We start from the raw sequence: 17,280 nt of genomic DNA, 5'->3' as shown, positions 1-17,280 counted from the left end.
GGTATTGCCAATATTCTCAACTCTTTGAGCAACTGTTCTCACTAAAAGGCTAATAGTCTTAAACAAGTCTATTTTCTCTGGACACATTTCTTCAGCTGCTGCAATCTAAAATGATTTAGTTTATTCATTACTAATAAACAGCTTTCCTTCCTTGGCTAACAAATGAGCCACTCAGAAACTTACTTTTATAGCAACTTCATTTTAATTTTTAGATTTGTTAAGGCGTTCTGCTGTGATGAGATATTCTGTTTTAAATTTTCTAATTTTTCTGACTGTTGCTTTCCTTGAGTTGGAAATATTGTGATGAGTACTTAGTCTGGTGATGTTAATGTACATTTTTATTCTTTTAGTACAGCCACAGTGTCACTGCATAATAAACACAGTGCTTTGCCCTCTAATTAAATAACAGTATAATCCATGCTTCCTGTGCCTTGAAAAGTAACGTTTAAAGTCCAGTTTTCTCTTTTTCCTCTTGTTTCAACATGATGAATATGCACTGAAATAAAAAATAAAAAAGTGTTGACATATGGTGATACACATAGCCTTAGAAATTCTGTCAAGTTATAACTCACTGCAATTTGTAGTGTGCTGAGGAGCAGTGCCAAGTGATGTCAGTATGACATACTGTTTCTTTTGCAACATCTCAATTTTGTATCTGTAGTGTGATTTACAATGTGTAAGCCACAGATAATAGGTAAAAAATGAGTTTGCCTGTGTTCCCATAAAACTTTATTTACAGAAACTGAAATTTGAAATTCATTTAATTTTCTTGTCTCAAAATTTTATTCTTTTATTTATTTTTAACCATTTAAAAATGTGAAAACCATTCTTAGCTCTCAGACCGTACAAAAACAGGCATTAGGCCTGGTTTGGCCCTTAGGCTGTGGTTTGCTGACCGCAGTGGTAAAGTGCAGAAAGTCTTTAGCAAATATCATACTGTAGAGCTAGGGCTGGGTCTGGTGCTCACAGACCGCTCAAGCCCGTTGTCCAGTCTGGGTCACAAACCCTTCACACACAGGTCTACGAGCTAGGTAACCGGAAAAAAGGTCCTTGGAGCCTTGGTTGAAGAAAGAGTAGTCTTTATTTCTGCACACACACGTCTAGGGGCCAGGCAGTACAAAGAGAAACTCAAAACTCAACTGCTACCGGCAAAGTCCTAAGAAAAACTGAGCAGCTGCCAGCAAAGTAAACATGCTCTCTTTTTAGACGTGAGCTCTCTGCTGGCCAGCAGTTCAGAGCCACTGCTCCGCACACTCTCAAGAACACAAGAATAGCAACAAAACTAAAAAGATTCGTTGGCACGCATGCCACTAACTCCACCCTCCCACACAATTTGTTTACGAAGAATGTGCTGCACCACACCCAACTGGACCTAAGGTGAGGGGGCCTGATTAAACTATTCTATTTTCCTAACAGGTACTTAATCTCAAAACATTGTAAGTTAGTTTTTCGTTGAAATCAAGAAAAAGACAATGATGCTCACTTTTACCATTCTATTCAGTTATAGACTAGAATTCTTTGTCAGCACAGTAAGGCTGATATATATATATATATATATATAGAAAGAGAGAGATTTGAAAGGAAGAAACAACTGTCATTTGCAGGTAATATGATCATATATGTAGAAAAATTCAAAGGAAAATGCAGATAAATTATTGGAATTGAGAAGAGAATTTAGCAAATTTCCTGGATATGAGAATAATATAAAAAAATCATTTTTCCTATAAAACAGCAACTTTTTTTTTTTTTTTTTTAAAGATACTGTTATGAAATCATTTAGAAAATCTACTTAGTTTTGCTGATTTTTTTCCCCAGACTCTTGGGGTAGATACCTATTCATTAAATTGTAGCTTTTGTTTTATAATATATGCATTTAAATCTTCTAAAAGTTTCTCCAATTACTATTTCACCTATATCCCACAAGTTTTGATGTGAAGTAGTTTTGTTATAACTTACTTCAAAATATTAACTAATTTTCATTAGGATTTTGTCTTTGTCCTTTGGGTTATTTTATATTCTTAATTTTCAAACAATGGGTATTTTTTAGTTATCTTTTTTGTTGCTGATTTCTAGCATTGCAGTCTGGAGCAGACTCTGAATTTGAATAGTTTTAAGTGTTATACTTGAATTGAAAGACTATGTATATAATTTAAGGATGTACACACACACATGCCGGAGACCAGCTCCAGTCGAGTTTGGGGGTCCTTGAAAGAGGGATGAGGAAGCCGGCAAAAATAACAAACACAGACAGAGACCTCAATGCATCAGTATGCATGTTCTCTCTCTGCGGGCTGTCAGCGTGTTGCAGCTGGAGCCCAGTAGAGCATGAGACAATGCCTTTTATTTAGATTTTTCTCTGCAGGGGGGGGTTGGGTACTATTTTTATTGTATCAGCAAGCTTAAATCAATAGTCCAAAAAGGAGAGAGGAAACTTTTTTAGAGGTCAGCACGTCTTAGGTGATCAACTCATGCTTCTTTTTCCTGGAATCAGGTTATCAGATCGGCCATCCCTTCATTGTCTTTAAGTTATCTTGTGACCTTTTTCTGTTAGCAAGCTGTGGTTAATATCCACCCTATTAACAGAGTGGCAGCTATTTTGGTTAAATACAACTTTGCTAAAAGGAAAAATGTTAACATTTAAATTCTAATGGGGGTCTAATGACTTTATGTTCTAATGGAATGAACCTACTGTTCATATGGAAAAAGAACAGTGGATATCTGAGTAGCATTATCATGCACATTTTAAGGATATGCATTGGCTGTGGCCCTGTAATCTTGATCTAAATGTTAAAGTGTCCTTGTGCACAGCACTATCCCTCACAAAACTAGGTGTACTCTTTTATTTTTCTAAGATGTAGTTTTGCAGGTTTAATAATTTTACAGTATATATTTTTATCCCAATACCTGATTTTTAATGATTTATTAAAACTGGACACCACCAAGTAAAGGGGGTTTTACGGTTTCATTCCCATATGCTTAATTTATCCCATTCATATAATTTCCCATTAATACCAACCATTCTCTTGCCATTAATATAATCTCCAGTAAATGATGTTTGTCAACTTACATTAGGCTGTAGCTCATATTTAGTCATGAGCAGTGCTTTTGGAACATATGTTGGTGTGGTCAATTTATAAGGGGGTAAATTTTAAATTGTCCAATTTACACGGATCCTCTGTGGGAATGTTTAGTTCAATGACCACATAATCATTTGTGTTATTTTTATAATCTTTTGGAAATTCAGAGAACTGCCACGCTAACCAAAATATCAAAAGAGAGAGTAAAAGCAGTACCATGAAGCCGAGGCAGGCAGCCCTTCCGTTTGCAGTAAGTGCTCGTAGCTGTGGCCTTGCCGACAGCTCTGCCTCCGGCGGCATTGCAAACTCGGAGAGGGCAGCCTATGCTGATTCCTTTAGGATCCTGCCATGGCGTGGACCGCGCCCACCCCCATGCATGCACACCTACACACACACACACCTACACACACACACACACACACACACACACACACACACACACCCCACACACCCCCCCACACACACACCCATACCTCTCCCGGCTTTGGTCAGGGTAGAAATCATCTACTTAAAATGAGTGATTGGAAAAATGTAATGTCATTGCATTGTTTTAGAAATAAAAGATTCTATTAACCTCTGTCATTTTAAGCATAAACAGTATTTCTATTTTTATAGATAAGAATTCCTTGCCACAATCAGACAGTTAAAATATCTAGATTTATCTTACTTAAAATGAGATGATTATTTTAACAAAAACTTGGTATAGAGTCTATTATTATTTTTTAAAGTATGTATTAGTTGACTATTCTTCTTTATTTTTTAAATTAAATATACAGGATATGGAGCCTAGTAGATCATGCATTAATAGCAAGGTGTAATATGGAAGAACCAATTCGTTGTGCAGCTATAAACATAGATGGAATCCATCTTGCCCTTGGAATGAAGGATGGCTCATTCACTGTGCTTAGAGTAAGGTATGCTATTGGGGTAGAAGTAAAAACAGTAATTTTCTGTTCAGCGTGACAGAGTATGTAATACTTATTTTTATCCGTCTATCCTTTTTTTCTCCCCCTTCTTGTTAATATATATATATTTCAGATATTAGTTTCATTAAATATAAAAATATATTTCTAGAAGTAACTGTGAGAAAATTAAATAAACTCAAAAACCTCAGTTTGGAGGGTTAAGTAGGTTAATGATTAAAATTTTGAGCTATAAATTTAGATTCTGACTTCCTCTCCTTGTAGTATTGATTTTCGTTAATGATCCTCTGCCCCTGAACAACACAGAGGCTATTAAAAATGGGTGAACGCTTTTTTGTTACTGTTCTTGTTTACAACTTTATGCTTTAAAAAAATGCTTACATCTTGTATTAGTCCGTTTTGTGTTGCTATAACAGAACAACCTGAAACTGGGTAATTTATAAAGAAAAGAGGTTTACATGGCTTACAATTCTGGGACAGCTGCATCTGGCACGGGCCTCAGACTGCTTCGACTCATGGTGGAAAGTGGCAGGGAGCCGACGGGTACAAGCAGATCGTATGGCGAGAGGAAGCAAGAGAGAGAGAGAAGGTGCCAGGGTCTTTTAAAGCAACAAGCTCTTGCGGGAACTAATAGAGCGAGAACTCACTCATTACTCCCCCCTCCTCCAGGGAGAGCATTAATCCATTCATGAGGGATCTGCCCTCATGACTCAATCAGTTTCCAACACTGCCACATTGGAGATCAAATTTCCACATGAGTTTTGGAGGGGACAACACAACCAAACTCCATCACATCTCTTCTTTTATTTGGGTAGTTAAGAAAAGTTTAAAGAATTTGTTAAAGCAGTTAGTGTCTTGTGTTCAATTATAGATAGGTGCATTCAATTGAATTCTAGGATGCCATTAAAAAATTTGCTGTAGATTCACACATGTTCACAAAGATAAGAACTTATTTCATCTTTCTTCTGAGTGGTAGGACCCTCCACACAATTGCCCAATCCAGAAACTGTTATTTTCTTTCTTTCTTTTGCCTCCCTTGTCTAGTTAATCACAGAGTTCTGGAGAGTCTACTTCCTAAATAGTTCTTAAATTAATCTCCTTCCTTCCATTCTCACCATTGTACTCTTATGCAGGTTTCTGTTATTTCCTAATTGGATTAGTGGAATAGCCTCTTAGCTGGTCTCCTTAACCCTATTTTGCTTCTCCCAAGACCTTTCTTCACTCTAGAGTGGTAGTGATTCCTTTTAAAACGCATTTGTTTGCATTTGTCTTCTTTTAGAAGTATGATAAAGGGCTTGCGTTGTCCTTACAATGAAGTCACAATCTTTAATGTGGTATGTAGTGCCCATTTCTCCAGGCTATTTCTCTGTACCTCAGTCTCTTTCTTTCATCTATACAAAACTTCTTTTAATACTTTGTATACATCATGTTCTCATGTACTTCTAAGCTTCTATATGTGCTGGCTCCTCTTTCTGAGACAGGTTTTAGAAACCTGTCTGAGATTTTTCTCTTAAAATAGTATTTTATTGTGGAAAAATATACATAATATAAAATTAATCATTTCAACCACTTTTATTTATTTTTTATTTATTTATTTATTTATTTATTTATTTTTATTGAATCATAATTGATTATAGATATTTTGGGGGTTCAGAGTTGACGTATGTTGATCAAATCAATATTATTAGCATGTATATTATTACAAATTTTACTTATTCTTTATGCACCTTATCCAGTCTCTCCCCATCCCTCTCTCCCTCCCACTCCCACCTCTGATAACCCTAGATTTCTTCTCTCCTTCTGAAAGAGTAATAGTTACTCTGTCAGTTTGTTGCCTAGATGATCTGTCCAGTGCTCAGAGAGGTGTGTTCAGATCCCCCACTATTATCATAGAGCATTTGCTTCTTCTATCATTCTGGAATGGGCTTTGTGGAGAGAGACATCCTCTTCTTTTCTTTGGTCTCTGCTGGTGATTCTCCTTGTGTCAGTACACTACAGTGGCTGGTGGGCCATCTGCACAGTGGTTGTGGAATCTAGCCACTTTCGCGGCAGCTGTGGCTGTTGTGGTGGCTGTGTTGTGCCACACACATAGAAGTGATGTTTTTGGCATGCTCTTTGCCTGGTTGCGGGAGAGGGGGCGGTCCCCAGCTCCGTATCTCAGGACCCTGGGTGGGCCCTGTGGCAGCAGCAGTGTGCCTGGTTGTGGGGGGAGGAGGAGTTGGTCCATAGCTCCATCTGTTATTACATTCTAAGTTGTTGTGGACCAATTGAGTGGGAGGGAGAGAGAGGAAGGCGGGGGCATGGTTGAGGTCCATGGCACCCACCTCATTCCTGCAGTGGAGACTAGAGAGCTTCCAGTGGTGGCTTGGTAATTGCTGGGCTGAATGCAGATGTCAGGAGGATGTGGCTGAAGCCCTCGGCCCCCCACTGCCCCAGCTTGGGAGCCCAGGGTGTTTCCTACAGCAGCTCAGTGGTCATCACTGGGCTGGTTGTGGGTGTCGGGGGTCATTGCTGAGGACTCAGGCCCTCTGCCCTCCCTGGCTTGGGGGCCCAGGGGGCTTCCAGTCCTTCTAGGTTTTATACATATTCTTTGGTGAAGTGAGACCTTTACTGGTTAGTTTCAAACTTTCTCTCTGGTCTGTGGGTATTTTACTTTTTCTTTCAGTTCTGTGTTAGATTATTTGCTGTTTCTACCACTTAAACTCTGCAGTGGAACTAATTTGTTGCCTTTTGCTTACTTCTAAAATGGAGGAACTTCCTGTGGGGACCAGCACTTGAGCCCTGTGGTTGAGCTAAATTGTTGCTTTGCTGCTGATTCCCTGGGGAAGGCTTTTTGTGCAGTTTAGGCTTTAATGGTTGACTTTGTAAGTACTTCCAGGTCTCGTGAGATCCAGTACACCTGGGTTGTGTAGAAACTCTGGTCTGGACCTGAGTCTTTTCAGCAAACTATTCCCACTTCGTTCTATATTCCTCACCATTCTCCACAGAGTGGTCCTGTACCGATTGGGGGCAGATCAGCTGTCCATGCTGTGTCCCAGTTTTCTGCTAGTGGGCCTGTCTCCTCACCACCTGCACCCCAAACACTACCCATGGAACAGGCTGTTCACCAGTCCCTTGTGATGAGTCACTGGCCTCCAGATGGCTCCTTTTTTCAGTTGCTGTGGCTCCTCACTCCTATATGGTTTCACGGAAACCCTGTTAGTGGTCCTGCTGGCCTGAGGGCTACCAAGGCCCTACTCTCCCCTGCCACCTCCAAGCAGCTTCATAGGAAGGGCACAGCTTTTGTCAGCTCTTGTTCTGTGTGCTCACCAGCTCCAGCCTGGAAGGGACCAGGATTCAAAATGCTGGGAGCGACCCTTTCTTTCTCTCATTGTGGTTTCTCCTACCTTCATGAGCTGCATAGGTCTCTCCTCCTCTTTCTCTGAGTTCTAGTGGCCCCAGCTTGGCTGTAGCTGCTTTTTAATAGTTGTAAATTGGCTGATTTGTGGAATAGAGATACTGGTGACCGTCTATTCCATCATCTTGACTGGAAGCCTCAACCATTTTTAAATACAGTTCAGTGACATTAGGTCTGCTCATATTGTTGTACAACTGTCACCACCATTTATCTCCAGAACTTTATCTTCCCAAAATGAAACTTGGTACCCATTAAACAACTCCCTATTCTCCCTCCCCCTAGCCCCTGCTAAATACTGTTCTACTTTCCATCCCTGTAAAAGAGAGAATTTGACTAGGTATTTTATTTTTTTAAATTAATTCATTAATTATTACTTTTTAACATTCTAAGTTGTTGTCACGGAACAGTAGGGGGTAGGGGAAAGGGGAAAGAGGGGTGAGAGTGGGAGGAGAGGGGAGAGGGAAGTGTAGGGGCTAGCCCACAGCTGGCTCTTTTGCTGGCCTGGTTACTGAGGCCCTCGGCCCCACCCACACCCTGGCTCAGGTTGCTGCTGGGCTGTATGTAGGTGATGGAGAGGTGTGGCCAAGGCCCTCAGGCCCCCCACCCTGGTTCAGGAGCCCCAAGGGCTTCTGGCGGCAGCTCAGTCATCCCTGTGCTGGATGCAGACCTAATTTAGGTACTTTGTACAAGTGGAATTCTTAAACTATTTTTTTAAACTACATTTTAACTATATAAAATTTAAATATTAAAGCTTTTTTCCAAGAGCCTATATATATGTACAGTTGCCTTGTTTTGTCTTGCCAAAACAGCTTCTTAAACTGAGATGAAAGACTATGAAACGTCCATGTTAGGCTCTCAGGACTATTATAATTTTGGCATTGATTTGGTCATTTATTCTAGAATGTCTGTAACCATAATCATCTAAGATTGAACATCTGTTCTTCTCATTGGTTGTTTAATTTCTTTGGAGGCTGCTCTTCAGTTTTGCAGGTGAGAAATCATACACAGGAACAATTGGACATTACTTATGAATAATAATTTGTGTTTGTGATCAGCTTTATTTTTCCTTGTTTATAAGAAGTGAAAGTATTAGAATGTTAGAATTGGGATGCTAACTTATAGTGGTTTTACAAGAATTTAAGATGTGTGTAAAACACCTAAGTATTACTATCATATTTTAGCTGATATTCATTTAAAAAGTAGTGATTATTATTATTTTAACTTATAATTTACTTGTCCTTTCAATTATTATATGCAATAAACTGGATAGTAAGGCTATATTTTAGCAACTGAATCCAACATTGCTAATGGGATAATTGGATGGTTATTCCAAATCTAAATACCTTTATAGATTTAACAACAAAATTCTAACCCTACGAAATATTCTTAATCCTTCTGAATTTACCTGGTCACTCTTTCTTCTTGGTTTGCTTTGTATTCTCCATAGGTAAAGCAGGATTCATTAGTATAGCAGTACTAAAGTATCCTCACAAGAAGTGATTATTATGGTTGGAGTTGGATTAGAATTGAACATACTGATTCTTTAAATTAGGATATAAGGTGTTGTGCCAGGACAAAACACAATATCTTCCTAAAATATCTCTTTTCATTGTGATTAAAAAATGTTAAATATATATGTATATATGTGACACTTTGTTTTTTGTGGGGTTTTTTATTTGGTTGGTTGATTTTTTTGGTTCTTTAGTTTTTATTTTATTTTTTATTGAAACTTAATTGATTATACATATTTGTGGGATACAGAGGATCACATATTGCACATAGGTATTGATACGATGAAACTCTGTACTTCACAGACGTGTACAATTATGTTTCAATAAAACAAACAAACTTAAAAAAAAAGGAGAGAGAGGTATCAAGGGTAACTCCTAGGTTTTTGGCTTGTACAAGAATACAAGCAATGGTGGCATTCACTAGGATAGGGCCCATAGACAGAAGATCAATTTGAGAGGGAGAATCATGAGTTCAGTTTTGGATACACTAAGTTGGAGATGCCTAGAGACATACAAGTAATGTTAAATAAGTAACTGGATATGTAAGGCTAGAGTTTAGAGGAGAGATCAGAGCTGAAGCTGTGCATGTGAGTTCATCTGTCTATGGGTGGTAACTGAAGCCATCCTATTCAGGATGATATTGGCAGTGGGTTTGTCATATATGGCTTTTATTGTGTTGAGATATTTTCCTTCTATACCTTCTTTACCGAGAGTCTTTATCATGAAAGGATGTTGAATTTTGTCAAATGCTTTTTCTGCATCTATTGACACAATCATATGGTTTTTGTTGATTTTGTTGATGCGTTGTATCACATTTATTGACTTTTATATGTTGAACTATCCTTGCATCCCTTAGATGAATTCCACTTGATTGTGATGTATGATTTTCTTGATGTGTTTCTATATTCTGTTTGCTAATATTTTGAGGACTTTTGTGTCTATGTTCATCAAAAATATTGGCCTGTAGTTTCCTTTTTCTGTCATATCTTTGTCTGATTTTGGTATCAGGGTGATTCTGGCCTCATAGAGTGAGTTCGGGAGAATGGCCTCTGTTTTGATTTTTTTGAGTTGTTTGAAGAGAATTGGTATTAATTTCTCTTCAGAGGATTGGTAAAATTCAGCAGTAAAGCCATCCAATCCTGGGCTTTTCTTTGCTGAGAGACAGCTGATTATGGCTTCAATCTTGTTGCTTGTTAGTGGTCTGTTCAGGTTTTCTGTGTCTTCTTGGTTCAGTCTTGGTAATTTGTATGTGTCCAGAAATTTATCCATTTCCCCCAGGTTTCCAAATTTGTTGGCATATAGTTGTTTATAATAGTCTCATGATTTTTTGTATTTCTGTGGTATCAGTTGTAATGTCTCCTTTTTAATTTCTGATTTTTGTTATTTGGGTCTTCTCTCTTCTTTTTTTAGTTACCATAGCTATTTTGTCTATTTTATCTTCTCAAAAAACCAACTTTTTGTTTCATTGATTTTTTGCTAACATTTTTTGGGTCTCTCATTTAGTTCTGCTCTGATCTTAATTATTTCTTTTCATCTGCAATTTGGGGGTTGGATTATTCTTGTTTTTCTAGTTCTTTGAGGTGTAGCATTAGGTTGTTTTTTAAAATTTTTTCCATTTTTTTTTTTTTTGGTGTCAGCATTTATTGCAATAACCTTTCATCTTAGTACTGCTTTTGCAATATCCCACAGGTTTTGGTATGATGTGTCTTTATTTTCATTAGTTTAAAGAAATTTTTTTATTTCCTATTTAATTTCTTACAGGACCTACAGATTATTCAGGAGCATGTTGTTTAATTTCCATGTATTTGTATAGTTTCCAGAGTTTCACTTGTTATTGATTTCTAGTTGTAGTCTGAAAAGTTTCTTGAATGTTCCATGTGCTGATGAGAAGAGTGTATATTCTGTGATTATAAGATGAAATGTTCTTTAGATGTCTGCCAAGTCCAATTCATCTAAAGTGTGGTTTAAATCCTCTGTTTCTCTGTTGATTTGTTGCCTAGATGATCTGACCATTGTTGAGAGAGGGGTGTTGAGGACCCCAACTATTATAGTATTGGGGTCTATCTCTTTCTTTAGGTGTTTGCTTTATATATCTGGGTGCTCCGATGTTAGGTGCATATATAGTTATGATTGTCATCTTTTTGCTTAATAGATCCCTTTATCACTATATAATGGCCTTCTTTGTCTCTTCTTATGGTTTTTGGCTTAAAGTCAATTTTATCTGATGTAAGAATAGCTACTTCTGCTCATTTTTGATTTCCATTTGTGTAGTATATCTTTTTCCATCCCTTCACTATTAGTTTGTGTATGTTTTTACAGGTAAGGTGAGTCTCTTGTAGACAGCATATAGTTGGGTCTAGTGTTTTAATCCAATCAGCCAGTCTGTGTCTTTGGAGTGGGAAATTTAATCTATTTACATTTAGGGTTTTTATTGAAAGGTATTGTCTTGCTCCTGACATTTAATTGCTTTTCTTATAGTTGATTTAAATATCTTTCATTCCTTTTTTTCTCTTTTATTGTTTGTCTTTGGTGTTCATTGTTTTTTTGAAGTGGTATAGTTTCTTTCTCCTTCTCATTTGCATATCTGTTGTACCTGTGGTCTTTGCTCTTTCTCCAATATTCATGGTGGTGATTATAATTTTTTGGGTTCCAGGTGCAAGACTCCCTTAAGAAATAGAGTTGGTTGTGTGGTGGTGGACTCTTGCAGTTTTTGTTTGTCTGGGGAAAACACTATTTCCCCTTCGTTTCTGAAGGATAGCCTTGCCAGGTATAGTATTCTTTGCTAGCAGTTTTTTTCTTTTAGTATTTTGAATATATTGTCCCATTCTCTTCTGAACTATAGGGTTTCTGCTGAGAAATCTGCTGTTAGTCTGATGGGGCTCCCTTATAGGTGCCTTGGTGCTTTTCTCTTGTTTGTAGGATTCCCTCTTTGACTTTTGACAGTTTGACTAAAATGTGTCTCAGAGAGGACCTTTTTGGATTGAATCTATTTGGGGGGGTCTTTGAGCCTCTTGGATCTTGGAAGTCTGTATCCATACCAATACCTGGGAAATTTTTTTGCCTTTATTTCATTGAGTATGTTTTCAATGCCTTTTCCTTTCTCCTCCCCTTCTGGAAAACCCATTATTCAGATGTTTGTGCACTTAAGATTGTCTGCTAGCTCTCTTAGATTTTCTTCACATTTTTTAAAATTCTTTTTTCTTTCTTTTTTGTCTGCTTGGGTTGTTTGTAAAAGACTGCCTTCAAGATCAGAAATTCTTTCTTCCACTTGCTCTAGACTGCTGCTTACACTCTCAATTGTAGTTTTTATTTCATCAAATGAGTCTTTCAGTTTCAGGAGTTATGCTATATTCTTTTTTATAATATTTATTTCTTTGTAAATTTCCTCCTTCATGTCCTAAATTGATTTTCTCATTTCATTGTGTTGTCTGAGACTTCTTGTATCTCACTGAGTTTCTTTAATTTTGTCACTCAGAATTGCTTTTCAGACACATCAAGGATTTCCTGTTGTAGGGATCTGGTATTTGAGTATTATAGTGTTCCATTAGTGATATCATATTTTCTTGTTTTTGTTTTTGTTTTTGTTTTTTCATATTTCTAGTATCCCTATGTTGATGCCTAGTCATCTGGTGATTGTTTCTTCTATTACTGTGGGGTGGCCTTTGAGGAGAAAGACTTCCTCCTATAGAGAAACTACTGAGTGTACCAGAACAACTGAAACTACTGAGTCTACCCAGAGCCAAAACTAAAACACCCACCATTATATATCGCCCGTTGGGTGGGGTGTTTTAGTTTTGGCTTCGAGTAGACTTAGTAGTTTCAGTTGTTCTGGGTAGACTCAGGTGTTTTAGGTAGAGCCAACAGTTCTGGGTAGTCTCAGTATTTCCAGGGGATGCTGGCAGCTATGTCTGTGACTGGGTCTGTATATGAAGCTGGGCCCATACAGGTGTGTGGGGTCCATATGGGCAGCTGGGGCAACTGGGGCCACACAGTGGCTGGATGGCTGGGCCCATGTGTGAGAGTGGGGCCATGCAGGTGGCTGTGGCAGCTGAAACCGTGTGAGCAACTGGATGTCTGGGGCTTCATGGGAAGCTAGGGTGGTTGGCACTGTGTGGATGGGTGGGGTTGCACAGGTGGTTGGGCAGTTGGGGTAATGTGGGCAGGTGGAGCCACATTGGAGGCCAGGTGGTTGGGACTGCAAGGGCGGCTAGATGGCTGGGCCCAGGTGGGCGGGTGGGGCTGTGTTGGTGGGCGGATGGTTGGAGTCATGTGGGCAGCTGGGGCATTCAGGTGGCTGGAAGGCTGGAGCTGAGAAGAGGGCCAGTGCCACATGAGCAATGTGGGCCATGCAGTGAGGTACACTGCATAGGGTGAGCTCCTGTGGAGGGAGAAGGGCCACAGCTCTGGGACTAGATAATGGCACAGGCAACCACAGTGGTGGTGGAGGCAGGGTGGGGCAGGAGCAGGTGGACGGTTACTGCTGGGAAGTGCTCATGGCTGAGCAGATTCTACTGCAAGGGAGAATTCCTCATGGCTAATCCTGGTTTGGCAGATTGGCAGCAGCTGAGGCTGAAGCCATGTGCCTCTTTCTTCTCTATACCACTCTGCTTGTTTTTTTGTGCTCCACAGGGTCCTTACCAGGCTCCCCTGCCCTTTCATGCTCTCCTACTGATGTTCTCCCCCGTATTTAGCTCTACTTTCCTTGCTCTGATCCCTTTCTGTGGGAGGATCGTGCGCTGGGCAATTCTAGTCCACACAGTTATCTCTCTCTCAACTCACCATCTCTAATACATCACCATGTCCTGTTGATTTTGTTTGCATGATGAATTTTCTAGGAAACTTTTAATTGAGATTTGTGAATAGGATCAGAATTATATCTTTAACATATAATATATATTACATATTATAATATTCATGTTATGAATATTACATATTCATAATAGCATAGATTATATAATAGTATATGTTTTAAATCAGCTCACTTCTTTATGAAGTCTGAGAGCCCACTATCTGCAGTAACCTTCGAATTGGACTTGATCCTACTATTATAATCCTTTCATTTGTTTTTTACTTTTCAGATCAGTGATCTAATTGGTATATCCTACCCTAGCTTAAACTCATGAATTAAGGCCAAAAATCTTAACAAGATCTATAAGTCCTTTCATGATTTTCCTTCAGCCTCCCTCATCAGACTCAACTCACACCAAAGCCCCTCAATTTTATCAGTACAACTACACTGACCTTCTCAAGGTGAACTTGAATACATTCTCTTGCCATCAGCTCTTTCATATAGTGTTATCTCTGCTGGAACATGGGTCTTTTATTACCCAGTTCCTGTCTTCTGCTGAGATAAGTCCCATTCATTTCTCAGAATTAAGTTGAGACATCATAGATATCGACTCTACTTCCTTTGGTATATCTCCCCTGACTCACTCAGCTAGGAGTAATTCTTCTGTAATATGCTCTGATCAGTGTTGTGTACCATTACTTTATGATATATTAGAAACTGTTGAGTATTCCCAGGTTTTAGCCTTCCCCTGCTTCTTAAAGAAACCATAGCATATCAGTTTCTCAGAAGACTTAATTCAGAATTTTTAAAAAATTAACATATTTTCATCTAATAACCTCCTTTTAAATTTGTCAGAGAAATTTCTTCATGAGAGATTGTAGTCATATAATTAGTAATGTTGACTTAGCAACGTAATGTGTACTATAAAACCAATCAGTCAACTAGAATCTCTCCACTACTACTGTTTTCTACTGTCTGTGTGTGTGTGCATGTGTGCACATGTATGTGTATGTTGGTGGACAGGGGGCATGGTGAGAGAAAACCTGGGACATAAGCCCTACTAATTTTCTCATTAATTGGGAGGAGTTAAATCTGTATAACAAAAATGCTATAAAAAAAATAGCAAAATGATTCTGAAGAATTAGTCAGAAGTATTTTAATTAAGGGTTGTGAAGAAGATTATAATTATAATATCTTTAATAAAGGAGGCTTATAAAAAGTAAAAGCTATCAAATAGTATCTTAGATGTTCTGTTAAGTTTAGCTCCATACAGACATAGATGATTGGATGCATAGATAATGGAGAAAAGGAGAATAAGGTACATGGGTTTAATTATAACTCAAAGGAAGAGGTCATTGGTGTAAAGGTCGAGATGGCCGTGAGTCTTAGGAAGAGGACCTTGCAAGTTTCAGTGTCTAAGGCAAAAGTGATGTTGACCAGGAAAACTTTTTTAAAAAGTACAAAAGCTTTAAATGTTATAATCTTGGATCCATCTTGGGGGTCCTTTTACATTTATATTTCTAACGCTATATTGGTTAGGATAATCTCTAACTACAGCAATTAATAGGCCTCCAGTATAGTGGCTCAAATACAGCTGAAAATTAATTCTTAAACATGTAACAGTTAGAAGTCAGTGAGTAGCTTTCCTTCCCCAGATATCTCAAAGACCCAGGCTCCTTTTATTTTGTTGTGGCTTTATCACACCCTGAGGCCCATAATCTTAGACATCTACATCTAGCCAGCAGAAGGGGCAGTAGTGTTTGAAGGGGGTATGCCTGGTTGGAAATGGCTCAATCATTTCCATTCCCACATCTTTGGTTAAAGTGAGGCACATGGCTAAACTAACTGCAAAGGAGACTGGAAAATTCAATCTAGGAAGAAAGGGAAATGTATTTTTATTGAATTGCCAGTACTCTCTGTCACATATACTGTTTTTTCTTCATTTATTTTGTTATGGTCCACATTTTCAATTAATGAGCTGATTTTCATCTCTTTCTTTATATGATTAACATCATGATAAAGAGCAAACTCCTTGGCAACATATCAAATCGATTACAAATTGTCCTTAATTTATTTCTTTAACTCCATAAGTCACTACTTTACCCACTTACTTTTGTATCCACATTACGTTATTCACTATTCTTCAAATGTACCATATACTTGCATACTTCCATGCCTTGGCTCATACTATTTTGTCTTCCTGGAGGTATTAGTCCATTTCTGTTGCTTATAAAATAATACCTGAAACTGGGTAATGTGTAAGGAAATGAAATTTATTTCTTACAGTTTTGGAGGTGGGGAAGTCCAAGGTCCAGAGAATACATCTGGTGAAGGCCTATCTTCTGAGTGGTGATTCTCTATAGTGACACAGGGTATCACATGGCGAGGATGGCAAGAGAGCTAACCTTCTCACTCACTCTCCTTATAAAGTCATTAGAACTATGCCCATGACAACCCATTAAACCATCACCTCATTACTCTGTGAATCGATTAATACATTCACGAGGGCACAGTCCTCACAATCCAATCACCTCTCAAAGGCCCCACCTTTCAAATATCATAATCAGATTTCCCACCCTCTTAACATAGTTACTATGGAGATCAGGTTTCCAACCCATGAACTTTTGGGGGACAGATTCTACCCATAGCACTGGAAAACCTTCCCTCCTCTTTTATACCTAGCCAACTCCTCGGGTTTTATGCTTAAATCGGATTGTCACCCTTCCTTGACCCATTCCTGCCTTTAGTCTAGTCTTAACCCTTCTTTCAGTATTTCTTGTGGAACTTCACACGTTCTTTTTGAGAACTCATCACATTTTATCATAATTACTTTATATTAAATCTCTCACAGTAGAAAGTGAGTTCAAGTTTGTATCCCCAGTGACTAAAACAAAGTAAGCACTCAGTGTTATAAAAAGAAATTTGAGTGATTGCTCTAAATTGTCCATTTAGAAACATTAAAAATTGAGAAGCATTCATTTAAACTTCTGTTTTTGAAATTACCTATGTGGAGCATTTGAGATGGGTGATGCAAAATTTATATGGAGAAAAGTCCCTAGCACTAATTGGAAATAGGAATTCTCACTTCTTTCTACCCCCTCTATCTCCCCCTCTCCCTCTCCCCTACTTCTCCTCCTCCCCACCAACTCCACAGACTTTGGGAACTCAGTGGTATTAAACTAAGTGTATATCCTTTTTTATGGCTGTTACCAATACCTGTATTATTTTGGAAACTCAGTTATAAGGCATCATTGAAAGAAATGTTTAACTTCACTGGTCAACATGGTCCCTAACTGGGAGGAATTTTTGTTCTGCTTAAAAAGGTCAAAGAGGTTTAAATAAAAATAATTAGTGATTGCTACATAAAGATATACATTCAAATGTATTACTGAAGTAATATAGACCAATTCCTCCTTTATTTCCCAAATGTAATTTTGCACATTTGGCTCATTACAAAAATTTGTTTGAAAATTATACTGTTTATAATTAAACATTTTTCATAAACTAAATGTTTACAAAGAACTTCTCTTGTTCATAAAAAACCTATGACTTTATTTTCTTTATGGTATGACTCCAGAAATTT

General features: G+C 38.2%; 1 protein-coding gene across 2 annotated transcripts in view; it reads left to right on the top strand.

The window, feature by feature from the left end:
* The window catches only part of EML5 (EMAP like 5), a 155,994-nt gene that overhangs the window by 49,667 nt on the left and 89,047 nt on the right, over positions 1-17,280 (top strand). For both annotated transcript variants that reach the window (XM_063088986.1, XM_063088985.1), the window contains exon 8: positions 3,854-3,991. In XM_063088986.1, the coding sequence (XP_062945056.1) occupies positions 3,854-3,991 (138 nt within the window). The remainder of the gene's footprint in view (positions 1-3,853; positions 3,992-17,280) is intronic.

This window comes from Cynocephalus volans, chromosome 3 (assembly GCF_027409185.1).
Source record: "Cynocephalus volans isolate mCynVol1 chromosome 3, mCynVol1.pri, whole genome shotgun sequence".
NCBI classification, from domain to species: domain Eukaryota; kingdom Metazoa; phylum Chordata; class Mammalia; order Dermoptera; family Cynocephalidae; genus Cynocephalus; species Cynocephalus volans.
The sequence above is the reverse complement of the archived record's forward strand: the minus strand, read 5'-3'. Positions and strand labels throughout refer to the sequence as shown.